This window comes from Eurytemora carolleeae, unplaced genomic scaffold (genome assembly GCF_000591075.1).
Source record: "Eurytemora carolleeae unplaced genomic scaffold, Eaff_2.0 scaffold384, whole genome shotgun sequence".
NCBI classification, from domain to species: Eukaryota; Metazoa; Arthropoda; class Copepoda; order Calanoida; family Temoridae; genus Eurytemora; species Eurytemora carolleeae.
In genome coordinates this window covers 171,244-192,421 of record NW_019396275.1, presented here as the reverse complement: position 1 = coordinate 192,421, position 21,178 = coordinate 171,244, and the positions used below count along the sequence as shown (strand labels likewise).

At 30.9% G+C, this 21,178-nt stretch overlaps 1 protein-coding gene across 1 annotated transcript; it reads right to left on the bottom strand.

Moving 5' to 3' along the window:
* Nucleotides 1-1,840: 1,840 nt before the first annotated feature.
* On the bottom strand, nucleotides 1,841-20,791 carry LOC111699941 (SET and MYND domain-containing protein 4). The gene is made up of 23 exons (XM_023470737.1): nucleotides 20,772-20,791; nucleotides 19,344-19,485; nucleotides 17,324-17,403; nucleotides 16,529-16,637; nucleotides 15,756-15,890; nucleotides 15,526-15,648; nucleotides 15,096-15,187; nucleotides 14,711-14,829; nucleotides 14,448-14,540; nucleotides 14,121-14,185; nucleotides 12,346-12,398; nucleotides 12,125-12,193; nucleotides 10,980-11,064; nucleotides 10,247-10,368; nucleotides 8,981-9,077; nucleotides 8,449-8,493; nucleotides 6,934-7,065; nucleotides 6,175-6,300; nucleotides 5,413-5,471; nucleotides 5,058-5,151; nucleotides 3,252-3,311; nucleotides 2,472-2,552; nucleotides 1,841-2,307 (listed from the first exon to the last, which is right to left on the bottom strand). Exons 1-23 carry the CDS (start codon nucleotides 20,774-20,776, stop codon nucleotides 2,182-2,184), a joined length of 2,112 nt encoding a protein of 703 aa, XP_023326505.1. The 5' UTR covers nucleotides 20,777-20,791; the 3' UTR covers nucleotides 1,841-2,181.
* Nucleotides 20,792-21,178: the final 387 nt, after the last annotated feature.

Genomic DNA, 21,178 nt, shown 5'->3' with positions numbered 1-21,178 from the left:
TATAAATTATTTTGAAAATTAACTTATGCTATATAATCCAGTACAATGAAATCAATAAAATGTATGCAACCCACAATTTTTGCATTTATGTGCAATGTGCAATGTGCAAAATTTAGTAATATTTTAGGATTATGCTAGATATATATCTGATAATCTTATAGATATATATATTAATAAACTTAAATTTAGATTTGAAAACATTCTTGACAGACAGACAGACAGGCAGGCAGGTAGATGAGGATGGAAAGAGATAGACAGGTTTAAAACTAAAACATTAACCAACCTTTCAGAGTTAAATGAAAATTCCTGGATCTAAAGGATTATATTTATCTGAAACTTCTAATTCATTACTTTAAACAATTAAAGGGAGTGACCCCGGATATGTAAGGTAGTTAAACTGAGTATGCAGTGTTGGGAAATCTTCTTTTGGATTCATTTGAGACATATTAAACTTTAAAAAGATCTGTAAATCCTGAGTTTGAGCGCAAATTCGACGTTCAAAACTCCTGCTTTTGGGGGTGGAAACGTTTTCAGAATTACTTTTTTTTTAATTATTAAATAACGACAACGAAAAGTACAATAAAAATAATACAGAAATCTAATTAGTTGGGTAGGAACATATTTCTTAAACGAAATTTGTCAATAAATCAATGCTAAAATCGATTATTTCGTTTTCATTATTATATTGAATTTCTTGTTTTCTTTTTTTTATTCGCTGATTCCTTCAAATTCTTCAAATGTCGTCTTTTCAATAATAATTCTAGAAAATCTGGGAAAATCTTTGTAAATAATGAGAAAATAGAAACTAATAATTGAACAAGATTACATATTTTCGAAGATAAGGTCAATTTTTATTTTCTCAACATGTTCCTGTACATGACGTCTGTACTTGTAAAACTTTTTTAACATTTTATGTCGTCGTTATTTAATAATTTAAAAAAACTAATTCTGAAAACGTATCCACCCCCAAAGTAGGAGTTTTGAACGTTGAATTTGCGCTCAAACTTAGGATTTACAGATCTTTAAAAAGTTAAATATGTCTGAAATGAATATGAAAGAAGTTTTCCACAACACTGCATACTCAGTTCAACTACCTTACACAGCCGGTCACTCCCTTTAAAAGATAGATTAAATATAGATTCAAAACGGATTTGTGTTGAGAGTATTTTCCAGGTACATTAACCCTATAAAGCCCGGTGGGGGAGTCCTACACAATCTCCCCCCTCTAGAAAAAGAACTCAGAGTAAAGGTGTTTAATTGCCATTGCATGATTATATAGTCCATTTGATTGCATGATTATATAGTCCATTTGATTGCATGATTATATAGTCCATTTGATTGCATGATTATATAGTCCATTTGATTGCATGATTATATAGTCCATTTGATTGCATGATTATATAGTCCATTTGATTGCATGATTATATATTCCATTTGAAAATGGATTTTTACAAAAAAAGATCGTACAAATGTTAGAAAATAATTTAATTTGTTTTTAACAAATAGAAAGATATTACTCGTTGTAATATCAAATTTCAATGGCTTTTGCAAAAAGTTTTAGATTTTTAACTGAGATTAGCCGGCTTTTATGCTCATGCAAAACTGACTAGATCTAAGGATGTCGTGTTTTTTTTTTATCAACAGTCTATAAATAGTCTAAAATCTTACAATGTTTTTTTATTTAAATCTTTTCACACACTAACAAACGATTTCGTAAAAAATGTTTAAACTAAAAATATAACAATTAACAATAAAATATTGCTTTTATTTGTTGAGACGGGGGTAAATAATATATCTATTTATTTATTTAAAGGAATACAACGAATCTAAATCTAGAAAATGTAGATAGATTTCAAAACATAAAAACATTGATAAAATATTTAAACCTTTGAATTTTGTGAAATAAGCTTGGTTTAGATCGGTAAATTCTTAATATCTAAATAGAGTGTTCACCAAATTTAAACAAGGGGGAAAACTCAAAACATTATTATTTTTAATATTCCTTTGAAGATATTTTTATATGTATACCTCCAGAAAATGTATTTTCTAAAGAACGGAAGAGAAATATCAATCAAGTTTGTTGTGAAAATTCTTACAAAACCTCCATAAAAAGCTTTTTAAAAATTATATATTTTTGAAGAACGAATTTAAAAGTCCCCCGAGGATGAATGGCGAAATGAATTAATCTAGAGTATCATATTCATCATCTCCAGGTATTATTGGTTTCCTCTGGGTTGAGATGATAACTCTGTTACCAAACCTCATCCAGATACATTTCCAGATATTCTGCTGGATCTTGTAGTAATCCTGGAATACAGATTATATTACTGATAATAATAATAATAATAATATTAATAATAATACTAGTAATAATAGTACTAAGAATAATAATAATGATAATAATAATAATAATAATAATATTAGTAATAATACTGATAATAATAATAATAATAATAATTAAGTATGTTTACCGGGTATGGTGGGGCCAGCACCGCATCAAGCTTCTTCAGATAATCTGTGTAAAGAGCCTGGGCTTTCTCCAACCTGTTGGCCTGAAATAAATTAAAAACTGCCATCTTGAAAGTTTACATTTTAAACAAACAAAACGTTATCAAATATTAAGACCGAGGAGAATATTGAAGTGTCTCATGAATGCAACCCTTTTTTTTTTTTTTAAATAAAACACACTTATGCTTTATTTCGGCCTGAATATTAAAAATTTGCTTTTGTTTCACCGAAGTATTTGGGAAAATCCTGATCAACTTCCGCGCCTGTCTTCGCAATCAAGCTTATTTTCTAGCTGTACTGTAAACTATACACACAAGGTGAAGGTAAAATTTATGCAGTATTCCCGATACAACTTTGTGACCTCGTAGCTCCTACTTTTATCATTTTACACATGAGAAAAATAATCTTATCTACGCTGAAAACTTTAGAATGGAATAATCAGTTAATTAATCTGGAGATTAATAACACGAGGAGAACAAGCATTATTTAATCTTGAGATTAAGAAAAAGTAAGGATTAAGCATTGATCTCGATATCCACCATTCTAAAGTTTTCAGCTCTGTTTACATAATAATTCAAAACACTTTGCTTCTTTTTCATCGCTCTTCAATGTAAAATGTAAAAATTGAAAAAATTTAGAATTTCAATCTTGCAATTTACTTTAATTTGACACAGCTGCATAATGTAAACAAACTCTGTCTCTCTCTCTCCTTAGTTATATTCCTGGTTGTATAAAACATTTACCTCTAGTTCTGTGCTTGCACTTTCAGCAATTAGTTCTGTATCAGACAAATCCTTTAATCCCTGCAACAAAATTAATGAAAATTCAGCTTGGAGCTAGAGAGGATTGAAAACAAAATTCTCTAAATCGCTCAAAGAAACTGATCTAGTTTTCTGACCAAATTACATCTGTGATATTCTGATATAGCAAAGGTGTTCATAGATACGTTGAACATTGTTAACGAATTTGAAAAAGCAGCCTAGGTTGTCGTCTTCCATCAACAATCAATAAATACCGAGAGTACAGAGCAGAGAATTACACGCAGTACCACTGATTGTGAAAAAAGTAAAATAGAATAATTAATATTGGATTCCAAGTTTAAAACAAAATAAGAATTGAATTACAAATGCTTTGATTTATAATAGCGACATTGAATAGTTTTAAATAGGCTTAGTTGGGGTAGTATCCCATAGATTCTAAAAAAGTGTAATTTCACATTAGAAATTGAAGATAACACCAAAAAATAAATGTGCCTTCTCCCCCACTGAGTTATCCCCCCCCCCCTCTGTAGATTAAATTCTGTATTGATCCCATGTAGAAAGAGGTAAAGAACTAATTATTAGTAAATTATAAACCTAATTGAACCTCAATAGCATGTATTAAAGTTAATTTATTTTAAACCTGATTAATATAATGAGAAGGGTCTACCAGTGTGCAATAACGACAAATACAAAGGAAATTCTGAAGGTAATATTAAACTGTTTCCTTAACCCTAAATAGGCTGGCGGGGGGGGGGTTAGCTCCCCCCGCTCTTTGTTGTTGTCCTAGCACTCTCATTTTTGACACTTCTTAGCACACCTAGTCACATTTTCTTACATTTAAGAAATAACAATTTTAGGGTTTTAAAGCATATGGTAGGGTACAGAACGGTTGAAATGCCAGTCAGTGTAAAAATAATTCTTGTGATTTTTAAGCGCGCTACAGATCTAAAACTTAGATTTTTCAAACCCCTTAAAAAAAGGTATAAAACATCTGTCCTATCTTATTATTTGTCAAATTTGGGCAATGATTAAAAATGTATCGTTAACTGAAAAAAATCGATGGTATAAATATCTCATATAAACAAATTGTTTGTTAATTTGTTTGTTTTTAATCTTTGTGAAGAAACAATCTCAAGAACTGACGAGGGTCAACCCAGACCGAAATATATTTTCAATAAATGTGACACTAACATCTACTTTTTTACTCTACAGAGGTTTGGTCCATCACCATCACTGAATTTTATATCTCATATAAGAGATGTGAAAAGAATAATAATCACAGAATAGATATTTTGTCTTAGGGAAAAGTGTTAATAATTGTATCCAAGTAATATTAAGGAGATAAAATAGAGGCTAGTGGGGTAATTTTTCTTACTATGTCAAACCTAGAGATTAATAACAATACAGATAGAACACTATAGATATCGTTTTTTATAAGATATAGGGTTTTTTGTTCACAATAACCCTAAGACATAAGCCCAAAGGAGCATGCCGCGTAGTATTACAAGACAGAGAGAGAGCATGCGCAGAACTCATTTGGGCTCCCGCCTCAGGGTTATTGTGAACTAAAAACCCCTACATCTTGAAAAGAAGACATCTATTGTTCTATCTTTATTGTTATCAAACTATGGTCTACCCAATCTTTCTCTCACCATTTATATCAAATAATTTGTTAATCTTTTTTTTAAATGTACCCCCTAAACATATTTTGAAATGTACCCCCTAAACATATTTTGAAATGTACCCCCTAAACATATTACCTTGAAATGTTCCCCCTAAACATATTACCTTGAAAAGATTTATATTTGCACCACAACCACATTTAAGCTGCGGCATATTTGAACTGGTGTGGAACGGTACACTGTCCCCACACTGAGTACACCTACACCACAACACAGTACAGTGCAGGACAGTACATATTTATATTATTTACCGTCAAATTATACGTGTATTGTGACAAACCAGAATCAAATTTTAATTTCAGTTAGAAGATTTTCTCAATTTAAATATTTATGGAATAATCTTCTCATTTTGAACTCTTGGGTAACATGATCTCGAAAACACTGATATCAAATCTTCTCAACAATATTTTAGATTTATAAAATGTCAAAGTTCAAAAATTTTCCAAAAATTTCAAAGTCACCTAAAGTTGAGAACATCAGTTGTCATCTCATGCATAGTAGGCCAATTCTCCATACAGGCCTGATAATAAACATTCATGAACATATTAAACTGTATACAGATAGGGTGTCTTAAAAAAACAGTTGATGCCAGAGCCTCCAATAAACTCGATTTTTATTTTTTTGAACATGCAAATTAGATATTAAAAGTGTTTAATAGCGCAATCAGAAACCTTGTTTCATAGTAAAAGCATTGTTGTTGCACGTCAACATTTTTTGGGAATTTCTCTTTTAAAGATGTTTTCATTGTTATTCATTCTAGAGGCTCCGTTTTCAATCGATTCTCTTCTTAGAGGAATTCCGAAACTTATATAACGTGCTGCAAAATTGATGTGAACATGGTTCGCAGCTTTTTGCTTGTTAAATAAGATTGGAAATTATCAGCATGTAATTTCAATATCAACAAAAATTTAAAACAGACTCTGAGATAAATTCCTAGGCTTTAAGGAGCACCCTGTATTCTTTATTTATTAAGTATTCTGTGGTAGATGTGTGAGTGTACTGTATTAACAGGTACAGATATTTAAGCAGTAGTAATCAGAGAACAGGTAAATCATTGTCGGTTTCCTTTTTTCTTTAAATTAAAAATGTCAAAAAGGATTTAGTAATTGGTAAGTTTTAATAGTGTTCAGATCTTATAAGCAGTAAATCAGTTACAATCACACAATCCATCGCGACATTTGATGAAGAAGAGAGAAGATAACAATTATTTCACTGTATATTACCACACACTGGCAGGTGAACCAGTATTGTTTAGAGAGCCTCATCTGCCGGTCATCTTTCGGAGAATGGAAGAAAATTGGACCATAGTTCTCACAGATCTCTTCGCCCTTGAAGATGTTCTTAATTGCCTAAAATATCAACGTTTGTTCAGTGTTGTTTGTGATTTTTATCTTTAATCATTAAATACATAGTCAATTCTTTACCTAGAACTTGACTATTTTCCAAGATTAATAAAAGTATAATCACCTGAACTACGACATAATCCTCTACAAAGTATCTAACTATACTAGGATTACTAAAAGTATAATCACCTGAACTACGACATACTCCTCTACATAGTTCTAACTATACTAGGAATATTAAAAGTATAATCACCTGAATTACGACATAATCTTCTACATAGTATCTGACGATACTAGGATTAATAAAAGTATAATCACCTGAATTACGACATAATCCTCTACATAGTTCAGACTACACTAGGATTACTAAAAGTATAATCACCTGAACTACGACATTATCCTCTACATAGTAATGACGATACTAGGATTAATAAAAGTATAATCACCTGCACTACGACATAATCCTCTACATAGTTCTAACTATACAAGGAATATTAAAAGTATAATCACCTGAACTACGACATAATCCTCTACATAGTTCTAACTATACTAGGATTAATAAAAGTATAATCACCTGCACTACGACATAATCCTCTACATAGTTCTAACTATACATAGGAATATTAAAAGTATAATCACCTGAACTACGACATAATCCTCTACATAGTATCTGACGATACTAGGATCACAAGAATGATTGAAGAGTGCAAGAGTAGGGTAGACTGCAGCACCAATAAACGCTGACTTTGCACCTACTGTACTGTGCGGTCCCTAAACAAGTTGAATAAATCAGTAAAATATATGTTAAAGTATCCATAAAGCGTTATTTAAAGTGGAAATAAAATGTAAACATGGGCATGCTGGATTCACAGTGGTATACCATTGACACCTTCTTTTTATAAATAATGTAAAAGATAATATCATTTTTAAATTCTAATAATTCCTAAATAATTTCCTGCAGTAGAAATGCGGAAGTCACATATTTCAGGGAACCCACAATTGTAAATAATCAGTTTTTAAAATAATATAATTAATACATGAACAAACAAATCTTGGAAAACATGTCAATGAATGTGAGAGAATTTCGTTTTCCTTGTTATATTTGACACTTGTGACGTCGTGTACAAATGGTCCATTTCTCTAATGCCACCTATTGTACTTGATAATATATTTGGTATGATGTGTTACACAAATTCAAAATATTAAAAAGTATGAAGGTTCCTCCTTGTATTTTGATTTTAAAATAGTCATTTCATTTATATCATGTTGTGAACCATATCCCTAATGTAACCCTGTTGTAAAGGTCGTCTCCGATAGACTGTACCTCCTCTGAACCCTCCGTCCACTCACCAAACCAAACATTGCCAAGGATTTTGCATAAATATAAACAATAACCTCATGGAGCTAATAAAACTTAGAGTGCATTAAAAGAACTCATTTAAACATAATTTTCAGTGAATCATTCACAAATAAACAGTGAAATTACTTTAACCAGATAAATGTTCATTTCAGAAGAATTAAATTGCTTTAGACTTCAGTTCAAACAACTTTTCGGCCTAACACAGTTTTCTAGATTGTAAGTTCCAACAGTATTTTTTAAAAAAAAAACTTTTTTTTATTTTTATTTTATCAGTTCACAACAGTGCCTTTAAACATTTTATTTATCGATTCACAACAGCAATAAAATATGATCCCCAAATCCTGCTAAACCTACTAAACCTAAAATCTCCAATCCTGCTAAACCTACAAACCTTCAACTGTTTAATCTTTATTAACAATTATTATTTATATGTATGTACGCCAATAACAATCTGTATTTTGTAGGAAACCTCGTTACTGAAATATACTTTTTCAAGAAGTTATCATCTATCTGTGTCTGGTAGAAAAGAGTGTTTTCCTTGCCAACTCGCCTTTCCCTCTTTCGAGTATTATTCCTTTTGTTCGGCTCACACATGTGTATTAGATGTCTCTGTACATGTTTCTGAACTCACCCCATTCTAAAAGTAGCATGATCCGAGCCGGTATAATAACATTCAGTCATACCGTCCAGTCTGATCTACCCAGTTTAGTGTCGACCCATGACACGTGTTATACAACAAAAGTAGCTTGGCAAGATCACAGTTAATCCGGCGCGGTGGAACAAATATTATTTACCTGCATTTCAAACTGAGCAACTTCATGAGCATTAAACTGTAAAACCTGAACATTTAATAAATTTAAACTGAGCAACTTCATGGGCATTAAACTGTAAAACCTGAACATTTAATATATTCAAACTGAGCAACTTCATGGGCATTAAACTGTAAAACCTGAACATTTAATATATTCAAACTGAGCAACTTCATGGGCATTAAACTGTAAAACCTGAACAATTAAGAATTTCCAAAATAAGAAAATGTGTGAATATTAATTCTTTTCTAAAACAGCTTGCAAATTACTGTGTGTTCGGGCATTATTGGTGATTAACATAAATTAAAATGATTCCAAATTTTCTTTTTTAAATTCTGTTGAAACTTTTTAGATATAAGCATGCAGTCTATGCTGCATGAGCTTTCACAATTCAGATTTATTGTAACGCGCGTGGCCTTAAAGTACTTATGCACTATGCGGCTTACAACTACAAATATCTGCAATAAACAGATGAATTAAGAAGTAGGTTTCAGCAAAATCCTGTAAACAGACATACCTCTAGAAAATGGTTCAGTAAACCAGCAATAAACAGTTCGTTGTCTGATATCACATTCTCCTCAGAATCCGGGAAATATCCCTGGCTCTTCAAACATCTAAAAATACATCTGTTAATGCAAATACCGTATGTTAATTTATGCTTTTTTGTTGGGATTTTTCTGTAAGGAGAAAAAAGAGAATGTAGCTCAATGAAAATACAGTATTACACACAAACGATAGCACTTTGAAATATATAACCTGAGTAGGAAAATAGAGAACATAGCTCTAGGGAATATATTACCTGAGTAAGAAAATAGAGAACATAGCGCTATGGAATATATTACCTGAGTAGGAAAATAGAGATTTTAGCTCTATGGAATATATAACCTGAGTAGGAAAATAGAGAACAAAGCTCTATGGAATATATTACCTGACTAGGAAAATGGAGAACATAGCTCTATGGAATATATTACCTGAGTAGAAAAATAGAGAACATAGCTCTATGGAATATATTACCTGAGTAGGGTAATAGAGACTATAGCTCTATGGAATATATTACCTGAGTAGGAAAATACATAACTCTATGGAATATATAACCTGAGTAGGAAAATAGAGAACATAGATCTATGGAATATATTACCTGAGTAGGAAAATAGAGAGCACAGCTCTATGGAATATATTACCTAAGTAGGATAATAGAGAACATAGCTCTATGGAATATATTACCTGAGTAGGAAAACAGAGAACATAGCTCTATGGAATATATTACCTGAGTAGGAAAATAGAGAACATAGCTCTATGGAATATATTACCTAAGTAGGATAATAGAGAACATAGCTCTATGGAATATATTACCTAAGTAGGAAAATAGAAAACATAGCTCTATGAAGTTTATTACCTAAGTAGGAAAATAGAAAACATAGCTCTATGGAATATATTACCTGAGTAGAAAAATAGAGAACATAGCTCTATGTAATATATTACCTGAGTAGAAAAATAGAGAACATAACTCTATGGAATATATAACCTGAGTAGGAAAATAGAGAACATAGATCTTTGGAATATATTACCTGAGTAGGAAAGTAGAGAGCATAGCTCTATGGAATATATAACCTAAGTAGGATAATAGAGAACATAGCTCTATGGAATATATTACCTGAGTAGGAAAATAGACAACATAGCTCTATGAAGTTTATTACCTAAGTAGGAAAATAGAAAACATAGCTCTATGGAATATATTACCTGAGTAGAAAAATAGAGAACATAGCTCTATGGAATATATTACCTGAGTAGAAAAATAGAGAACATAGCTCTATGGAATACATCTCCAGTTTTCCTCTCTGAATGATGATTAACAAGATTGAAATAGTTTCTGTAATCCTGGGATTCATAAACCTCGCTTTGATTCTAAAAAATCAAATCAATATTTCTTTTCACTTTTAAGGTTGAGTATAAATTTTCAAGAAAAGCGTACGGAGTTAAAAATACATCAAGAAAAGCGTACTGAGTTGAAAAGTTGGACTAGGAAAGGATATCAATAGAAGAAAAATCTCCCAATTTTCCTTTGATTTTATGAAAGGATTTTTGTGTAGAAAAATAAATCGTGAAATAAAGGATACTCTGATTTATTATCCAACATCTCAAGATACCAATTTGAAGAAGTAAAAATCCCGTACTGCACTTTATTTTGTGAAAATTTTAAATAAATCTTTTAATCAATTCGGCTAGATTTTAATGGTACGCAAAGCCATTAGTTAAAACCTGTATTTTTAAACTGTACATATTTGTTGACATACGTTCAAAGTTTATTTACAAATTCTAAACTTGATTATTGTAGAAAACATATTAAGTGACCTCTATATTGTGGAATTGTAGGAATTTGTAAATAGTTAAGCCTTTAATTAAAATGGGTCTGTGTTTATTGCACAATTGCTGTATTTATCGTAATTAAACTATAATTTAAAATTAGAATTAAAACCATTGTTTTTTTATTCCAAGTGTTATGGGTCTCACTGTACCTTAGTCTGTCCACTGGTCTCGTCATGCTTCTCAAACAGTTTCTTGTTTTCAAGAAACCATTTCAGCGGCCGCTGGGTTATCGTTCTAGATTATATTATTTTTATTGTTGTGTTTATAGTTAAACTTTTTAAATGCAATTTTTTCAATTTTACCCAAACATAAACATCTCCTGGGATTATGTGAGGTCCCGATCGGTTCAGCCGTTTTGACGTTTATCGGTTACAAACAAACAAATATACCGCGGTTCAAACAGACAATCAAAGTAAATATACGAATTGATCTGTTTGAAAAATTAACACATATTGTGGGAAGTGAAATTGTCGAATTACAAAAATAATCTCGATAAAACTCCAATTTTCTAGTCCCTTTCTCTTTGCAATTGGAATCGGTGAGCTGGGAACTTCAGAACGGAATACCTTTAATCACGACTGATTAATCCGAATATCCAATGTGGACACTTTTAATTTCTTGCTTAATCCACACTTTTTGGATATAATACATAAAAATCTAAAACCGGTTTTAGAAAATTAGAGAATCCCTCCCGTCTCTGTACATTGATCTTAATAAAAAGAAAAACCTCTCATTAAATGGCGAGCAAAATTTTAAATTTCCCGGTTTTTGATTCGGCACTCTGATTGGTTAAATTGTATACACTTTTCAAGATACAAACACACGATTAGGTTAGTCTTGAGATTAAGAAAAAGAGAAGATCAAGAATTGATTTCGAAATCCACCATTCCAGAGTTTCCAGCTCTGATGTTTAAAATTTTAGCAATTTGATTTTTAGCAGAACTCATCGTTTGAAATATCAAAGGTCTTCGACATCAAGTAACAAAGATATGAGGATTAGTAAATTATTGTATGAGAAGAGTTATATAGTTCTTGCTAAAAAAGGCGAGGAAGAAAATCACCGAGATTAAAAATTCCACAAAAAGAAGAAGCGTATTATATAGTGTATTAAATATTGAAACATTTTTAAAGTTTATACACAGAGCAAACCAAAAATTGACATTTCTCAAGACATGTTTTTTGTATTTAAAAGAAGATGAATTAATGAATCATTTACTTTTCTTTTTTTGTAACGTTACGAAAGTTATCAAAAATATCTTAAATAGTTGAAGATTATAAATAGATTAAAAGAGACCTGTATGCTAGGAAGCAAATAATACTCATTCCACTTGCTAGAAACAGATCTATCAATTTACATTCATATCTAAACAAAAGCGAATTATAAGAAAACAATAAATTGAATATAATTATTTAAACAATTGGATCATGAATAGTAGGTTTATGATCATAATGTTCATTCTTTATACACGTTATTTAGCCCCCCAAAAAAAGAGATGAAAAAACTGAATGGGTTACTTGTGATATGAATTGGTTGCCTCTTTTCTACACTTATAGCTACAGAACATAACCTAAACAAACAAACTTAAAGGGAATGTTGACGTAATTTATAATTTAGCTTAAAGGGAATGTTGACGTAATTTATAATTTAGCTTAAAGGGAATGTTGACGTAATTTATAATTTAGCTTAAAGGGAATGTTGACGTAATTTATAATTTAACTTAAAGGGAATGTTGACGTAATTTATAATTTAGCTTAGAGAGAATGTTTACGTTATTTATAATTTAGATTAAAGGGAATGTTGAAGTAATTTCTAATTTAGCTTAAAGGGAATGTTGAAGTAATTTATAATTTAGCTTAAAGGGACTGTTTACGTTATTTCTATTTTAGCTTAAAGAGAATTTTGACGTTATTTATAATTTAGCTTAAAATTGACTGCCAGGATAAAATAAGATAAAATAAGATTTACTAAAAAATGCCTCTAAAGCCCCTTTATTTTTATTAGTTTTTAAGGAATTTTTTTTAAATTCTGTCCTTTTATCTAGGTTGAGATATTGAGGCAAAAACTGAGATTAATGAAGGATAGGAGGGATAGGGACAAAGAATACTGCACCATACACATTTACAACATGTCTTCCTTCAATTCATTTATATAATTTCTCCAGGGGGGGGGGTAGGTCAGGGGATCAGTGGTATTTGGGAGGTTGGGTAATGGCAATGGATTAATCACATACAAACACACGGCTGGTGTCTAAAAAACCAGAGCCAAAATTTTGGACCGGATTTCGTTTCTTTTATCATTAATAATATTTACTAGATTTTAGATCTAACAAACTAAACCTTGTATCTTATTCATAACAAATATTGCATTCAGTATTCGAGGTTTGTCAACTCCTCTAATGCTGTATTGTTTAAACCTGATTTTTGTTATTTTAGATATTCAAGAATCTGGTAAAAGGAATTTGCCACAAATTTAAATTTTCTAATCCCTATATCTTTGGAACCTGATGTTGTATACTTAATATTTCAAACTAAGATAATTTGATGCAAAAGAATTCATACTTTAAAATATCTAAGGTCTACGACACTGGGTTGCAGAGATATAGGAATTAGAAAATCAGAGTTTGTGTCAAAGACTCAATTTCTTAATGATCTAATTGGGCTAAAACGAAAATCTATTTTCATGTTATTTTGTAGATATAGCTTAAGGCGTTTATGGATTCTATACATGTAGATCAGAAATTAATTGTAAGCAGAAAGTTCTAACGTCAAAAGAAATAGGGGAAAATGAAAACCTACTATTAACTACTAACCTACTATTAACTACTAACCTACTATTAACTACTAACCTACTATTAACTACTAACCTACTATTAATTAACTACTAACCTACTATTAACTACTAACCTACTATTAACTACTTACCTACTATTAACTACTAACCTACTATTAACTACAAACCTACTATTAACAATGTTGGCTTTTAACTGGTTCTCTGAAAGTTGATTATTTTTAAACATTCTCAAATTTAAGTGGATTTTCTATTCTAATTGACGTATTTTCAAAAATTAAGAACTACATTTTTTGGGAATTTTTTCAATTGTGATAGTCCATAAACCTGCCGTGGGATCAAGTGAGGTCCCACACAAAATTTGGGCTGGAATGGTTTATCCCTTTTGACGTGCTTTGAAAACAAAACAAAAAAAGAGAAGCAAAGTATTTATATTTTTTATCATTATTATTATGACCATTACTATAATTATCATTTTTTAATATTATATCGATGTTGTTACCTTGGTGCAGGTTGAACAGGGGAAAGGAGCTTTCATAATTTTAAAACAGTTTGTACAATTTTTCCCTAAAAACATAATATCTTGAAAAAAACTATTTACGTATTTACAAGTTTGCAGCATTTAGAGCAATTTACACTAGGAATGTCTAAAATTATGGTGAAAAAGTTAGCAATCTTTTTGGACATAGAAAATAAAAATACTATTAACCTTAATTTTACCAGATAAATAAAAAGAGTTTTAACATAAAGGATTTGAATTTTTAAAAGAATATTGCAAGGCAAGTAGCCACGGAGGTGGCTCGGACGAGAAACTTATTAAGATACCAACCCATATACTCTGGAAGCATGTGGGATACAATCGCCTTCTCTACAGCAATAACTTCCCCGACAATTATATCACGGCCAGCAACTGCAAATCTACCTAAATGTTTAAATATTTGAATATAAAAATATGAAAATATTAAAACTTTTTTTTTATTAATTTTAGTTTTGAAAATTGTTCAAAATGTTTTTGTAGAATGGGCACAGTTTAGCTTAATGTGAAAAAAATGGCAATTTTTCAAAAATTTGTTATCAGAGGGGAGATTTTACCTCTTCCCGTCTCGTATTTGAATACAACAGCATCGTTCATAGCTGGATAGAGAGGATTAGTGGCTGGAAGATCAGGGAGCTCAGGCTCAGGGTGTATCCGGATATTTGGGTCATTCTTTCTAAACCATTAAACTTTTCAGATCTTGCGTTGCTTTAGTTCGGAACCACACCAGAAGTTTAGATTTTCAATTAAAATATTAAACATTTTGTGATATAATCTCAGACACAGAGCTAATCAAAGCTGGCTATTTTCGGTTTGAAATAAAATCATGCAATGAAAGCTTTTATCTTTCATTTGAAACTACATAAGGGTGTAAAGATATGGGGATTAAAAATCAGAGTTTCTGCGCAAAAAAGTTTCTTTTTATAAATATTTGATGATTACCTGAAGGAAGCTGGAGCTTTGCTGAGCATGGATAGAGCTTGCTGGATTTCTTTCTCAAATACTTGCTTCTTCTCAGCAGACAATTTAGTCGCCTAGTGAACATTTATAGTTATTCAAAAGGAATTGAGTCATTGCCACAAACTCTGATTTTCTTTCTATCTTTGCAACTCAATGTCTTAGATATTCAGATATTTCAAACTATATTCTGTTTATAAACTCTAGTTTGTGGCAAGTTTCAATTCCTTTGTAAATGCATTTCGATTTTAATAATAGTAACTAAAAATAAAAATGTTGGCATTGTCCTGCCCTCTCCCCTTTATCGTATGTTTAAATATCAACAGTTGAATATGAATTATGCTTGTCATTGCTATATAAAAACTATCACTAAATCAGTTAGCCATGTAATACAAGTTTGAAATAAAAAATTAACCTTGTCTAGATACTTGATTGCAGCCTTGTAAGCAATTTCTGCGTCAGCCATTTGTCTGAAAACCACGAGAATCTTTCCTTTTCTGTCATACAGCTTGTAGGCCAGTTCGTCAGGGTATCCGACCTAGATATTATAAGTGACACTTTTAAATACATTTGCCATATTTAAGTTTTGACCAAAAACTTGTAAATGTCCCTTTATTTCATGAGTGTCATTTACAGTTATTTTACCTCAAGGGCCAGCTGAATATCATCTAAAGCCATGTGGTATGCCTTCAAGCTGAATAGAACAGCTGATCTGTTTGCCAAGATGGTTGCCAGATCACGTGACTTTCCATCGGCACCAACTGGAGAAGCAATGGCGGCCTTAATGAATAATCTATGAAATAAAGCTCTTGCTCCATATATATTTAAATGTTAGATATAGCTGGCCAAACGGCTGGTCCGCTGGATAGAATGGGCTGAGATTTGTTGGGCCTGGGGGAACCATATGGGTGCCCGGGGAGTAAGATAGCCTAAAAATCCAAAAAAAATTTGTTCAAAAATTAAAATTTATTTTTCAAAGTGTAAATTTTTTCCATGGGCAACTCCGAGCATTTCAGCTAGATATAAATAAATCTCGAAAAAGCAAGAATTTAAAGTACAAATTAATAATTAAGCTGTAAACTGCTTTTTTTAAAAGTTGTTGCTTTCTCTTGTATATCATCAAATAAAAATGAAAAAACTTTCATAGATTAAAAAAAAATATTTTGGACGTGAATTTTCAAAATTTACAAAATTCAAATTTTATGAGATTTCAGACCAAGTCAGAAATTACGAATAATTTGGGCCCATTTAAAAAGCATGAAAAGAAGAAAAGACAGATTGACTTTTTTTCTGAAAATTTCTGAAAATTTTTTTTAAAAATGAAAAAACATTTTAAAATGTTTAACCTGGATTTTGGAATGCAAAGATTTTCTGTCACTTAATTGAAAATTTTCGGCGACAAGATTTTTACAGTTTACCTGTGTATACAGATACAGAGCATCCAGGTCTTTTCCTTGCTGATAAGCCTTGTTTCCATAATCCTTCTTAGCCTTGGCTTCATACTGATTCTTCTCAGGGTAAAATTCCCTGGATAATTTTCATTTTATTCTTTTCAAATAATGTAAACCCTTCATCATTCATTGCAACCTAATAGCGTGGGATACTATTTAAAACTATGAATTAAATAAGATCTCAGAGATAAAGTTTGAAATATCCGAGGTTTACATTCATCAGAGGCTGAATTTAAAGAATTTGAGCCGTGGCTTAAATTTGAGACGCAGCTCAAATATGGTTGGTTCCACTTTAAATTGTGTTCAATGTTTTAAGATTTTAGCCGGCGCTCAATTGAAACCAGTTTTTGGCGGATTTTAGACGCGGCTCAAATTAATTAAATTCGGACTCAGGTTACAAAGATTAGAACATAACAGTTTGAGTTTTGATAAGTAATCCTGTTTCTTTAAGCGGTTATATGTGCTTTAGGGAACTCAGAACTAGAGGAATTAGACTAAGATTTAAATAATTGAACACATCATAACATTTAATAAAAATAAAAATCTGTTTTGATGTTGTTTTTATATAAAAAGGTAAACATACACCCAGAACTTCGAAGACATATAAAGAATTTATAAACTGATAATTCTGCAGATATTTAATTAATTGAATGCTTATATATGGAGCTCTTTAAATATTTGCATAAAACAAAACAGTCAAGACGACATTTTAAATATTCTTTCGATGCCCCCTGAAGTTCTGTGTTAAAGATGAAATCCTACTTGATCTCGAGTCCTTCTTGGTAGATCTTGAGATCATGAGTGAACTTGAGCAGGGCTGAGGTGTCCTCGGCAACCTTGTTCTAAACAAACCTTGGGTTAAAGGAACTGTTAACGTACTTTTAGTGAATGTCAGATTCACAAAATACCTTTTGAAACTTTTGTCTGATCTAGAACGATGGAGTTATATCTTAAAATTGATAATTTTAAATTGAAGTTCTCAAAAAATGTCATTTAAGGGTTATGCAATAAGATATAAAAAATAAATTGTCATAATTCAATCCTTTTCAAGAAAGAAAAACCAAGATATCTTCCTCATTTTTGTTTTGATAAAAGTGTTAAAAAAAGAGAGGCTAATGCAAAAATATCAAAATATCAAATGCCAAATGATCAAATGCCGAATTATACGGTACAAACGCAGTACGTTTCAATTAGGCCTACAAGCTAGAAATGTAAACAAAGAGATAAGAACAGAGTAGAGTAGAGAAGAGATGAAAAGAAAAGAGAAGAAAAAAGAAGAGAAGAGTATAAAATAGAAGATATAGAAAGAAGAAAAAATAGATTGTGTGAAAGAGAGAGCTTACATTTTACAGACGTTTTATCAGAAAAATATGTTTAAGAAAACCTTAAACTTTAAAATTAACTTTATTGTAAAATTGTATGAATTTTTTTTTTAACTAGTCGTCCCAACTGTTTAGCGTACATTTTTTTTAACTAGTAGTCCCAACTGTTTAGCGTACATTTTTTTTAAAACTAGTCGTCCCAACTGTTTAGCGTACATTTTTTTAAAAACTAGTCGTCCCAACTGTTTAGCGTACATTTTTTTTAACTAGTAGTCCCAACTGTTTAGCGTACATTTTTTTTAAAACTAGTCGTCCCAACTGTTTAGCGTACATTTTTTTTAAAACTAGTAGTCCCAACTGTTTAGCGTACAGTTTTTTGATTATTTGGCATTTGATATTCTGATATTTTTGCAGGCAAATCTTAAATTCACTTGAAAATAGATTTACACGTTTCCCTTGAAGTACAAACTTTGCACAAGTGTGAATTCTTTATAAAATCAATCTTATTTCTATTCAAAATAATATTTGTTTAATTTTATGTCACGGAAAAGTTATTTGAATTGTACTTTAAGGACTTAAAGTGAAAATATTTAAAGAATTACTGACAACAAAAGGCTAAATGAATGAAATGAACCAGGTTAGTGGTAAAATTAGAAAATGATATTTTCTAAAATTTAAACATTTTGTTCTCAACGCGGATAGTTATGGCGGTAATTAATTAAATTTGAAAAATTTTGAGAAATATTTCAAATATCAATTAAGGTTGAAAAATGAACATTTACGGATAAAATATAAAATATAAAGAGTATTGTTTGGTTTATCTCTATCTAAAGGGATTGTTCAGAAATTTAGGTGAAGTTGAAGGTGCGAATTATCAACCAGAGGGTTCAAGTCAATACGCAGATACCCTTCTCGGGATTATTTTTAACAAAACGAATACAAGAAAAGTGTGATGAATTCCGATACAAATTCTTCTTACATTTATGTTTTGATATGTTGATTTTTTAATTTGTAAATTTTTTTAATTTGCTTTAAACGTGTTTAAAATTTAATGTGTAGACAAAATTCAAGAATTGTATTCTGAAAAATTGATGCATGTAAAATGTTTTATAGATTGCTTAGAGAATACTCTCGATATAAAAACATACAAAAATCCTTTAAAAAGGTTAAATAATTTTATTCTTTTAAACATTAGTTAGTGTTCGTTTATTGTACAGCATCAATTATTATAAAAAGAGCTCTACTTTTGAATGGACTTGAAGTTACGCTTACAGTCCCTTTATAATTCGTTGTCTATATTTAGCTTTCGTTCATCGGTTAGAAAGAGATAACAGTTTGTTCGTTAACGGTAACTGTTGTACGTTACCTTGCTTGGTAAATGAGCAACCAAAATAGAATTGAAATCATTTAAATCATTTATTTATTTATAGTTTGAAAATAAATTCAAAATGTGTTCCTACCAACTTATCGAGGTTTTCCTCTCCCATCCCCTCGCACACAGACTTGTGGAGCTTGGTGAAGAACCCCTCCACCCTTCTCTTCTCATCAAACTCCTGGAACATCTCTCCACGACCTGCCATACTCACAGCTTTCAAGGATTTTCTGTAAAAAATTAAATTCTTAAAGGGTATATGACGAAATTTGAAAGGAGTCTCCATTTGAACTAAAGAACCTGTCAAATCATTCGTTGGGATGTTTAGAAAGATGAAAATTTCCCTGTATGATAATTGAAGGACTTCCTAGGCTTAGTACGTCAATATAATTCACCAAAACCATACTGCAGTCCTTCAATTATCATAAGGGGAAATTTTCATCTTTCTAAACATCCCAACGAAAGATTTGACAGGTTCTTTAAGCGTTTCTGAAGAGACGAGTACTTATCAGTGTCAACTGTATACTTTTCATTATTTTCAAAGATTTAATGAAAATCTTGGAAATTAATAGCCGCCTTTGTCTTTGAAACCGAATTGTGTAAATCTTATATATTTTAAAATCCGAAATATCAAAGGTCTTGAACGACATCATGTTGCAAAGATATAAGAGTAAGAGGAGAGTATAAGACAAAAATTGCCAAGATTAGTATTATTCTACTTTATAATTCATTAAAAAATACTTGTGTCAAGTTTTAGTTTCCTGCCAGAAATGGACGAGAAAATGACGTTTTGACGATAAGATTTTTTATTGATAAGGTGCACAGTTTAAAGATGGAGTAAATTCGTCACTTTCATTATACAATTTTAACTCTAGAGTTAATGAGTACATCACTGACTCAATACACATGTGAAGATATAAATACTAAATTTCAAGCCGATATACTTGGACTCAAGCCAACAGTGCTTTCTTCATTTAGCTTAGGGGAAATATAAAGAGAATGAGAATGAAAGTGGAGGATGAGGTTTGAGAAAGGGAAAAATTGTAAATCATGTCTCTAACAATTTGTATTAGAGGGGGGAGGGGCACCTTACGCAAGTCACTATAGTTTCAGTAGCAGTAAATTTTTTTCATTTACTGTTATCGCGCCAGAATAGACACCAAACACATGACTGAACCTTGGTTGGATCAGGCGCTAATGGACTTGGCATACAAGAGTGAAGTAACGAAACCAGATCAACTAAATCCGCATATCTCTTGTTAGAGAAACCACGATTGAAAAGAATCAATTTTCAAAGATAAAAACATGAATATGTCATTCATTCTTCATCATTCAACCTTTTTTTAGTTTCAGTTGCAAATTGAAATTATGTCTACAGTTAGAAACAGAAAAATTTGGAACCCGAAGACGACAAAAATGTATTTGATGTGGAATTACATGCAAGTAGTTTTACTAGTTACTTATTAAATCACTTATTCAGTATAATGGTTCTGTTTACACTGCAATATTGCTGTACCTCATGTTCGACGTTCATTGGACTATTTAAGGTAATAACTTGATTCCAAACGTCGTCTTCCTGGTTCTTTCTGTACAAGACTGCCGACCCTTTAAAAGTATAATACAAAGTTCGTATTGTAAGTTATAACTTAAAGTATGATATTGACGACTAGCAAGTTGCTTTAACATTAATAAAAAGAAACACATTAATTAATAATTAAGAAATATCAAAACATGAACTGTTTATATGAAAATGAAAAGTACATTGAGACCCTTTACAACTTTTTAGTATGAAAACGACATGAGTATTTACAATAGTTTTACCAGTTAACCCTATTTATCCTGACGTCTGGTTTCATGACTTGTTCCCCCTCTATTTTCTTATTGTGATACAAATCTATAACATTTGATACGTTTTTTGAAAGC

What these genes read in the sequence shown, in the direction of transcription:
- LOC111699941 (XM_023470737.1), bottom strand. An exon ending in AAAGCTCCAGCTTCCTTCAG is followed by an intron (nt 14,830 to 15,095) that starts GTAATCATCAAA and finishes TTAATGGTTTAG; the next exon opens with AAAGAATGACCCAAATATCC. An exon ending in GGTTCACCTGCCAGTGTGTG is followed by an intron (nt 5,472 to 6,174) that starts GTAATATACAGT and finishes GTTTATTATCAG; the next exon opens with GCCTGTATGGAGAATTGGCC.